We start from the raw sequence: 11086 nt of genomic DNA, 5'->3' as shown, positions 1-11086 counted from the left end.
AAAAAAAAAAACACGAAAAACCAGAATATAAAGAACCGTGAAAACTCAATAATAAGAAAACAAATCCTCAATAAGAAAATGGACTATATATTTGAACAGAGAATCTTCCCAGACTCAGAGGTCTTAAAGTCATTCCTATGGGAGTGGACTAGAATGAAGAACTGTCCAATAAATGATGGTGACAGAACATAGTACTAAAAGTTGAGAAGAACCAGAGATTTGGTAAGAAAAGGGAAAATGTGCTCTGCTATATTTAGTCTGCATTTATTAAACATTTCCAATATGACAAGATAGAGATCAACACTGATAGAAACTAGTTGCGGGGGTCAGGGGTGGTGAGTAAGAGATCACAGGGAAGCATTGTTCTGAAAACCTATTATTGCCTGCCCTGGAACTAACTTACACCTATCTCTGCTCACCCATTACCTACCTGAGACAACTACCTCTTTGTCCTTCCTCCCAAGACCTCACCGCAACTTTTTCTCCTATGCCAACTCCCTTGTTAAAAATGAGAACTGTTTTCTACCTGGACATCTTCTCCAGCCGCCACTGCAACACTTAAATTGACTGACTCAATCTACCATCCTTCTCCATATCCTCAACTGTCAGAGTAGTAGGCTGTCTCTCTGAGCATCCTTTGCTTTCCCTTCTCCAACTGCCCTAGAGTGTCCTGTCCCTGTCCTAGCTAACTTTTATCCTTCTCACACTGTCTTCATCCTTCCCATCCACGTGTTATATCTATCCTGCCTTCCATTCCTCAAAATTTAATGAATACCCCTCATAGCTGAGCTATCCTTAACACTAAGCCCCAGAACTCAAGCTGGGCTCAGAAATAAGGAAAGCCCACCATCTGGGTAGTTGAGTAGAAAAAATAATAAATGTTAATATTGTATCAGTGGGAGGCTGTCCCTGGTGTCACAAGTTAGAAATGTAAATGCAATTAAAAAATGTATTTTTATCAAATTGTTCATTGTTAAACTGACAAATAGTTCTACAAAGCTTATAGCAAAAACTGCAATCTCTTGTCTCATATCTCCCCATCATAATTTTCTACCCTCTAGAGACAATTCCTTTCAACTCTATTAATGGTTTCTTTTGATAGGCACCTCCTTTATATTTCTAAATTAAATGCATTCAATGTTTCTATTATTATGACTATTCAAATATACTCGTAGCCAAGCCCTATACTGTGAGCCACATTCATCACCTTTTTGCTACAATTTCTTTTCCTTTGTTACCTAATTTTAAAATTTGTTTTCTAAGTACTTTATTAAGTATTAATACTAAGTACCATTTTGTTCCAACTTTTTTTTTTATTTCTTTTTGAGACGGAGTCTCACTCTGTCACTCAGGAGTGCAGAGTGGCAGGACCTTGGGTCACCACAACCTCTGCCTCCCAAGCGCAACTGATCCTCCCACCTCAGCCTCCTGAGTAGCTGGGATTACTATTGCTAAACTGCTAAGCCTGGCTAATTTTTTTGTACTTTTAGTAGAGATGGGATTTTGCCATGTTGGCCAGGCTAGTCTCAAACTCCTGAACTCAAGTAATCCACCCACCTTGGCCTCCCAAAGTACTGGGATTATAGGCATAAACCATGGCGACCGGCCCTGTTCCAACTTTTTCCAAGAGTTTAAATTTCAATACTTTAAAAATACTTTAAAATACTTTTTTAAAAATACCAGGTTATCTATTTTTTATTTTCCTCCCTCTCTCCCTCTTCTTCTTTCTTCTTTTTTAAAAACGTATAGCTATTGGAGATCTCAATCCATTTGCTCAAATTTGGACTGTTTGTCCTCTATACATCCTACACAGTTGTCTTCTTAGGATTTCTCTTTACCATTATCCTAAGAAATTCACATATTTCCTGTATTAGATAAGAGCCTTTGATTCCTAGATCCCATGATTTCTTCTTTATTGATTTATTTCCTGGTTTTCTTGGAACATCTGCTTCATTTCCGAGAAAAGGTACAAAGATGTGTCTAAAAATTCCTTTATCCTAACACTTGAGTGACAGTTTGGCTGGGTAAGAATTCTAGGTTAGTATATTTAAGAGACTGATTCAATTTTTTGATGTGTGACAGTTTTTAAACCTCACTGTTCCCTCTTCCCCTTTCCACCTCACATCTGGGTGACAAGAGAGCCTTAGTGGTCCATCTTTTGGCAATGGTAGCAAGTTCAAACCATGCACAGGAAACCTCAACCTGGTCCGATCCTCTAAACATCATGAAAACTCCAGGCCAGGTCTCCTTCCCCTTCATTCTCAAGTCATTTGCAGTCCTGCTTGGAGTCATCTTTCTCCCAAGAAAGGCTCATTATATGAGTAATATACCTTTCCATATCTTCTTGGTGTGTAGATGGCATAATCAGTGTTGAAATCCAGGACACCTCTTGAATGGGAGTCCATCTTGACTCTGCAAAATCAGTGTTCTTCAGAATTCTGAATACATTTTTCTCCCCACCACATTCTACCTTCTGGAGTTGTTCTTCAGAAGTCCAATGCCATTGATATTCTTGATTGTTTATTGCAATTGATTATTTTTTCTCTGGAAAACTAATAAATTTCTCTATCTTGAGGATTTAAAAATTACATAATGTTGTAACTTGGTATGGTTTTTTTTCATTTATTGGGGTGAGCACAGTTTGCACCATCCAAATTTGGCTCTCAGTATCTCTGTTCATATTCAGAATTTGAATGGCTCTTTCAGTAAATATACTCATGAACATTTTTAATTCTAGGAAAATTTCTAGCTTTGTGTGTTTAATAATTTTCCTTCTGTTTGTAATTTCTGAACTACTGTTTTTTAGATGTTAGAATCATTGGACTCATCTTCTAATTATTTTTCTTGTTAAAATAACAACTTTATTGAGATATAATCACATGCCATAAAACTCACCCTTTTTTTTTTTTTTTGAGACGGAGTCTCGCTCTCTCGCCTAGGCTAGAGTGCAATAGTGCGATCTTGGCTCACTACAGCCTTCGCCTCCCAGGTTCAAGCAATTCTCCTGCCTCAAAAATTCCAAGTAGCTGGGATTAGAGGTGCACACCACCAAGCCCGGCTAATTTTTTGTATTTTAGTAGAGACAGGGTTTCACCGTGTTGCCCAGGCTGGTCTCGATCTCCTAGGCTTAGGCAATCCACCCACCTCGGCCTCCCAAAGTGCTAGGATTACGGGCACAAGCCACCGTGCCTGGCAAACACTTACCCTTTTAAAGTGTACAATCAGTGGGTTTTTTTGTAGACTTATGGAGTTGTGTCCCGACTGACACTATTTCTATCCTTTATCTTCTCTTTCATGTTTGTTCAACTTTTTGGAATATTTCCTTAAATTTATCATCCAATTCTACAGAATGTTTTCTGATTTCATATTTTTATTTTTTAATGAATTTTTTGTTCTGAATGCTTTTTATAGGAGACTGCACTTGTTTCATGGACACAACATTCTTTCAACATCCTGAGGATATTAATAAAACTGTGGCTTTTTAAAAGATTTCTTTTTCTTGTATTGTTGCCCTTCAAGTTTCTTTTATTTAGTATCTATTATTTTAAATGTTTACTTAAAATGTCTGGTAATTCTTGAATGTTCAAGAATGAGGTACCAAAATGGCATCATAACTGGGGCATAGGAAGAAGTGGATTTTACTGAAGAGTATTTAGACGGGAACCAGGCCATACTACCAGAATGCAGATTCCATAGGCTTTTCCTGGGCACAGAAGTTTCCAAAAGAGGAATCCTTTAATCTTCTAGTTGGAGTGTATTTGCCTGAATGCATAATGGGTCTGGGGATTTCACATCAAAATATACAGACTTTCACTTAATTCCCTTTCCTCCCCGGCCACTGCTAGTTTTCAGTACAGTATCCTTGAATCCAGACCCTCTGCTTCAATGTCTTAGACTAGCAGGGTGGGAAGAAGCATAGTTTCCTGGCCACAGTGTGTTAAGGAAAGGATCAAAGCATCTAACTGTTACTTTTGAAGATTCCAAAACATCTTATTTTAAATATTTCCTCCAAGAATATGTAATGCCTCTAATTCCTGAACCTTTAGCCTGAATCACTTTGTTTCTTGGTTTGTCTCTACTCTAGACACCTAGTTTTCAGCTTTCTTTTTTTTTTTTTTTTTTTTTTTTAAAGATCTGTTAGGTCAATTATAATTCATTAATCTACCTTCCAGATTCCAAACTTTCATTAATTATCTCTTGCCAGCTGAGGTCTCTTCTTTGAACCTATGGTTTTACAACATTTTTATGCCTTTATTGATATTTTAGTAGGGTTTCGGAAAAGAGAAATGTGTATTCAATCTTCAACATTAAATATAAAATCCTTAATTAATTTTTCAACGTGTTATAAAGTTACTAGATTCCAAGGTAGAATTAAAACAATAAATCATATATTAACTAGAATTCTGTGGGCTGCTCAAAACTTAGCCCATCACAGTGTTTTATTGTGGGAAAAAGTATTTCAAGTTTCAAATATCAGCAAATGAACTTTTAGAATATAAGTAGTTTGTAAGTTAGAGACAATTTATTTTCTATTTCCTTATACCTTTCACATGTCAACTTGATAAACCTAGTAATCAAGGACATTTCTCATATATTTAAACTATGATTTTAGAATATGCTGATTATGGTTAAATGGTATTTTCTCTAAATAGAGTACAAGACCCATCCAACAAGCATTTGAGACATTCAACAATTATTTGAATCTGTATTATCTTTGAAACTGTATTCCAAGCATGGGATAGGAAGATAAAAGATAGTGCTAATTTTCAGTGGCTGTAGAGTCATTTTCCTCTTTTTCAAGAGTTAAAGACAGACAAAAACAATTACACTGTGGTTTTGAGTCTTTTGGCAGAAGTATACAGAGTGCCACAGAACTACCAGGATAGAACAAGTCACCTAGAAAAAGAGAAGTCAGAAGAGGCTTCCCAGGAGAAATGGCTCCTGAATTTATTTTTGAAAAAGTTAATAAGGCAAAGAAGGGAGAGGAAGGAGAGAAAAGCATTTCCTGAGCACCTCCTATGTCCTTTTGCACTGCATTCTAGGAAATATTCCTCTAGTCTTATTTTCTAGCTCACTAATTTTAGTTGAATTAATTCCAATATTAGACTCCTTGGTTAAGTTTTTAATTTGATAATATTTTTAGTTCCCAGGGACTATAATTTTTTTCATAGCAGCCTGCTATATTATGGATTCAGTGGCCTCTTGTATCTAGAGATACTTAGTTTTGTGCCATTTCCTCAAATGTTAGTTCTATTTGTTGCATTTGTTGCCTCCTTTCCTTGGAACTGGTTTTCTTCAAAAGTCTGGATATTCCTGGTTGCCTTATTCATGTCTCTGAGAATCTGTTTATATGGCAGTAAGTAAAAATTCTGAAACAGTGGCTTGCTTCTGGAGATTTCGGAAGAGTGATAAGACATTCTGGGAACTTGTGTTCTAGGTGGGGATGTCCTGTATTTTTTACATACTGTAGGTTACATGAGGGCACTGCCCTGTCTGGCCAGTGTCCACACTGGAAGTCTGCTGTATCAGAAGTCTCATGGTTCAGAGAGCCATACTAACTTTATTATGCAGTTAACAAACATAAGAATTGACTACCTCTTTTACTTTTTTCTTCCTCTGCTATCCTTGTGGCAATATGCAGTTACTTCAGACTCTCCTCTGTTTATCAACTCAGCCCCAACATTTGACCCTTAAAAGCCAGCACCCCTGATAGTTCACTTTGCTTGGGAGTAATTCTCAGGGTTTTCTCCTGGCAGCAGGCACTGGTAGCTGCCACAGTTTCCAATATAAGAAGGGGATAATGAAAAAGGGACCAGATATTTCAAATGTAGTTCTTAATCCATCACCTTGACAATTCCTTCAAGATCTCTTTTTTTTTTTTTGAGACGAAGTCTCGCTCTTGTCCCCCAGGCTGGAGTGCAATGGCACAATCTTGGCTCACTGTAACCTCCGCCTCCCAGGTTCAAGTGATTATCTTGTCTCAGCCTCCCAAGTAGCTGGGATTACAGGAGCCTGCTACCATGCCCAGCTAATTTTTGTATTATTAGTAGAGATGGAGTTTCACCATTTTGGCCAGGCTGGTGTAGAACTCCTGACCTCAAGTCATCCACCTGCCTCAGCCTCTCAAAGTGCTGGGATTACAGGCGTGAGCCACGGCGCCTGGCCAAGATCTCTTTCATTACAGTCTTTTGCATTTACTGATCAAGGGTTTAGAGTATTTCTAGGATACTTTTACCTCTGCAGTGTTTTGTTTTTTTGTTGTTTTTTGTTTTTGCTCTTGATATGTTCATCAATTTTGTCTCATTTGCTTTTAAGAATTCCTCTATATTTCCAATGTGCTGGTGGCATCCTTGTTTTCAAAATAACTTTGATTATACCGATATGTAGATGGCTCACCAATTTCTATCTCCAGCCCTCCATATCCAACTACCTGGTGGATATTGCTACTTAGCCATCTTAAATGCACTCATAACTTAATATACTAAAAACTGAATTTTTAGTCTTTTCCTCAAACCAGTTTTTCTTTCAGTGAATGACACTACCTTGTATCCAGTTATACAAGCCAGAAATAGTAGTCATCTTTGACACCTCCATCTCCTTCACTCTTCATTTGCCAAATCCTGTCTCATTACCTCAAATAGCCATCACATCAGCACCCTTCTTTCCATCTCCAATGTCACCACCCTAGAAGGCACCATTATTTCTCCACTAAACTACTTGAACAGCCTATTAACTACACTCCTGATTCTTTCCAGTCCTTCTTCCATACTGCAGCTAAAATGATCATATCATTCTCTATTAAAATGACTTCAATGACTTTCTGCTGCTCCAAATATAAACATTAATATTTCTGATATGGAAGACAAAGCTATGCAGGGCCTCAAACTGGTTGTCTAATCCTGTCTTATACTCACATTTCCTCCTACTCTCTGTACTGCAGTCATACCAACCTTCTTCAGTTACTCAACGCATAATGCTTAGTCCCATATTAGAGCTTCCCTCTGCCTGAATTTCTCTCTACTCATCTCTGCATAGTTAATTTCTACTCTCCTTCAGATCTCAATTCAATTACCATTTCCTCATGGAAGTCTTCCCTAATTTCTCTAAATAAACTCAAATTAATCACATTCAAGTCAATCCCTTTTATAGTACTTATCACAAGTAATTTCACATTTACTGGCATGTGCTTAAAGGCTTTAAGGATGAGATCTATAGCACAGTCAGAAGGATTCACTTTGGAGTAGGAAAAAGACACCTCTTCCACTGAGATGGGAAGATGAGGACAGATACAGATGGATGCTTATGTTTGGAGGAAAGACAGAAAGCTGAGGGAGTTCACATCTGACAGCCTTACCTGATACTAGTTCACTATTTGATGAACTACTATCAACCTGGAGGTCGTCAGTAACTGATTCCTAAGTGAAATAAGAATTAAAGCTATAGCAAAATTATGAGATTGACCATTTCTATATTATAATCTTGTACATTGATTTATTTTAGAAAAGTGAAAACATCAACTTTGTATTTGTTTCATATATATAATACATTCATTCAGTTTATTGTTCAGATGTAATCTGGTATTTAATATTAAACCTAAAAATAAATATTAAACTATAATACTATGAACATATCTTGTAATCAACAATATGCTAGTCAACTAACTACTGTGGGATGACAGCAAATAGAAGATAGAGGTGAATGTTTTTCTGGTTCCCTAGTGGGGAGGGGCTTTTTTTCCATCTATAGAGGCAAATATATAAATCAAAAGAAAAGACTAGTAAGTCTAAAATACTAGAAATAAAATTAAAGGCAAGTAAACAAATATGGAAACACTGGTTATATATGTGTGTAGAAAAGTATAACTATCTTTAATATTTAATAGACATTTAACAAAAAAGTACAAATGGCCAATAATTTGAGGAAAAAAAGTATCAACTTCCCCAGCATTCAAGAAATGAAAAGTAAAAACCATGTTACTTTTCATCTATCTATCTATCTATTTCACATATACACACACACATATATACAAAAGTCTCCGGTAAGATGGTGCTGATTTATCAATATAAATAAAAAACTTGAAGCATGATCCAACCTGTGGTCCACTACAAAGTATTTATCTTAGGGTAACAATGTGAGGTACACAAAAAACTTCTGTAACAGAATGTCTGGAGATCAATAACAGCAAAACCTAGGAAACAATCTCAATTTCCCAACCACAGGGAAACAGTAATACAAATTACAGTATATCTATCTACAAGATAAAACACTATGAAGACACTAAAAGTCATATTTTTGAAGACTAATGTATGGGGATATACAATAAGACAACTTGTAATTTTTTTTCAAGCACAGGAAAAAAAGGAACAGAAACATATAACAATTTGAAGAAACTTTCAAAACACTATTTTTTCATAGTATAAATACTCTACAAGGACTATTTTACACTGTTAAAACATGGGCTAAAAGCCTTTTTAAAAAATGTCTTGTGTTGAAACTGCCTCCCCCCAAAAACATGTCATAAAGAAATATTAAGTTAAAAAAAAAATAGAACTTGGCCAGGTGCGATGGCTCATGCCTGTAATCCCAGCACTCTGGGAGGCCTAGGTGGGTGGATCACTTGAGGTCAGGAGTTTGAGACCAGCCTGGCCAACCTGGAGAAACCTCCTCTATACAAAAATTAGCTGGGTGGTGGTACGCGCCTGTAATCACAGCTACTCAGGAGGTTGGAGCAGGAGAATCGCTTGAACCCGAGAGGCGGAGGCTGCAGTCAGTGAGCCAAGACTGTGCCACTGCACTCCAGGCTGGGTGACAGAGCAAGACTCTGTTTCCAAAAAAAAAAGGAACTTGACTATGAAGTTTAATGTTAAAGTCAGATGAGTTACAAGCAAGTTTTAAAATCTGAGTTTCCCTAAATTAGTGCTGTACAGCTTTAAAATATACTACAGAATTCATATTAAATACAGCACATCAAGAAGTTATAAACTATTCTAATGAATAAACATTAGAATGCTCTGTAACATATTAAACCCTTAGTAATGAATGTTTCCAGTTGTTAACGGAAAATCAAATGGAAAACATGATAAAAGGAGTTATTAAGTAACATTTTGTATTTGTCATACAGAACATTCACCAATTATGGACGTTTCTCCAAAAACGTGTCAAGAGAAAGAGAAAAACAAAAATGCATGACTATGAATCTACCCAAGTCAGAAATTCAAGGCCCTGTCTAAATACACATCAGTGTTTATAAAAATACTGGCAAGCTATCTAACATCTACTGAACAAAGCCCATTTTATTATTTCATCCGGAGATAACATCAGGTACTGATAGTCTCTACACTAAGTGTATCTAAGGAATAAAAGAGAAACATACATACACTCAACGGTGCAATCTTCTCATCCTGGGTGTCTTCACTAGACCTATTTTCTTGCAGACTTTTCTCTCCTGTAACTCTTAGGTGAGGGCTAACAAACAACACAATTAGTTTGCACCGTCTGGATTTGGCTCTCCACATCTCTGTTCAGACTCTTTAGAATCTGAAAGGCTCTTCAGGGACATCTTTAGGAAGAAGTAAGGACCAGAGTGGTGACTTGCACCAAAACCCAAATGCAGTGAACAATCTTACAGCTCAGCGACCAATTTATCTCACTTCCTTTTACATAAATTGGCAAGCCTTCCCCTTTTTAAAAATAAATCTTCCTGAAGTCAAATTTTGGGGTCCATGTTCTTAGAAGAGCAAAACCAGAGTACTGTATTTGTTTTGTTCCTTGACTGTTAGAATAAAAGGCTACTAGAGAAAATCCGGCTGGAAGGTTTCTGAGGCAGCTAGCAAGGGTGGGGCTGTTATTCCAGCCTACATACCTGGGCAGCCCAGAGCCGCTACTTCCCTGCCTGCTCCACTCCGCTTTCTCTGCAATCTTCAACAAGCCGTGCACCTTGCCTTTTCTCGTCGAACCTGAGAGAAGGCGGCACGTTTCAGGGCAAGAAACCCGGGGCCCCGAGGCCTAGCACCGCCGCCCGTCTCCGGTACCATCCCGCAGGGCAGCTTGGCTGAGCTTACGGTGGGCGAGCCTTGAGCCTGTACCTGGTGGGGCCTCCGCCTTCGCGGGAGAGCCTAGGTCTGGCGTCGGGGTGAGATTGAGCCTCTGACCCGCCCGCTTTTTGCGGGTATAGACCCGTAGCGGCCACATTGCTATCCTACCCTACCCCCAGGCCTTGGGTGCCTCTGGACCCTCGATGGCCTGCCTTCCTGAGGATTAGGGCTAAGTCGCAGGGAGTCAGCGTCCAGGCGAGGCCCGCAGAGCAGCCCCACAGAGCAGCCCCACAGCAATTAACCCAGCGAAAGCAAAAGCCCCAGAACTGGAGCCGCTGGGCCTCGCTCCCGCCTTTTTATCTCCGTGAGGCCGCGCAGAGGCTTCTGGGAAAACGGAGGAACGCGGCAGCCGCCCAGCCCTCCTGTAGGGGCCCCGTGGTTACTGGGCCGCTGGCGCAGGCTCCCTGAACTCCAGCGAAAAGGGAATTTTTTGAAAAAAACTTCCTCGTCCTGAAAAACGTTTAATTCAGCCCCTCCTCCTCGGTCTGAGCACTTAGGTTTCCCCTGTGGCTGCATGCTTAATTCAATTGGGCATGAAGGAGTAAAGGCCTTCCCTCCTTTGGGTGGGCCCAACACTTCCTCTGAGCGGGCTCTCCCTATCACCACTGCATAAGGCCTTAGTAATGAAGTTTTAGACCACCAGCACAGGCAGTCTTGTGAGGGGTCGGCCTCAGTGCAGGAAGGTCACAAAGAGGACTGAATGCACCTTAAAATGACGAGGAGCTTCTCCCCGAGGTATCAACTTCAGTCCCCTGGGCCTCCAACTTACTGGGAGGCTATGGTAATTAAGAGTCTAACCGAGCCTCTGAAGATCCCGGGCTCTAGGAGGCTGCTTCTGGACGACAAACAGAGTCCCTTAGCCTGTGTCCAGGAGCCATCTCTAGACATTTGGGTATCCTTATGGTTAAGGTAGAAGATTCCATAGGGACTCTCCTCCTTGTGCCCTGGGCCTCAACTTGTTGCTGCACCAGACCAGTCAGTTTCTTCTTCTT

The 11086-nt window shown here is 39.2% G+C and overlaps 1 protein-coding gene across 1 annotated transcript in view; it reads right to left on the bottom strand.

Moving 5' to 3' along the window:
* The window catches only part of MEIKIN (meiotic kinetochore factor), a 77767-nt gene extending 67370 nt beyond the window's left edge, over nucleotides 1-10397 (bottom strand). The window contains exons 1-4 of the mRNA XM_011969285.1: nucleotides 10086-10397; nucleotides 9863-9956; nucleotides 9378-9465; nucleotides 7355-7415 (exon numbers count right to left, since the gene is read on the bottom strand). Of these exons, the coding sequence (XP_011824675.1) occupies nucleotides 7355-7415; nucleotides 9378-9465; nucleotides 9863-9956; nucleotides 10086-10191 (349 nt within the window). The 5' untranslated portion in view covers nucleotides 10192-10397. The remainder of the gene's footprint in view (nucleotides 1-7354; nucleotides 7416-9377; nucleotides 9466-9862; nucleotides 9957-10085) is intronic.
* Nucleotides 10398-11086: the final 689 nt, after the last annotated feature.

This window comes from Mandrillus leucophaeus, unplaced genomic scaffold (assembly GCF_000951045.1).
Source record: "Mandrillus leucophaeus isolate KB7577 unplaced genomic scaffold, Mleu.le_1.0 Scaffold88, whole genome shotgun sequence".
NCBI lineage: Eukaryota > Metazoa > Chordata > Mammalia > Primates > Cercopithecidae > Mandrillus > Mandrillus leucophaeus.
The sequence above is the reverse complement of the archived record's forward strand: the minus strand, read 5'-3'. Positions and strand labels throughout refer to the sequence as shown.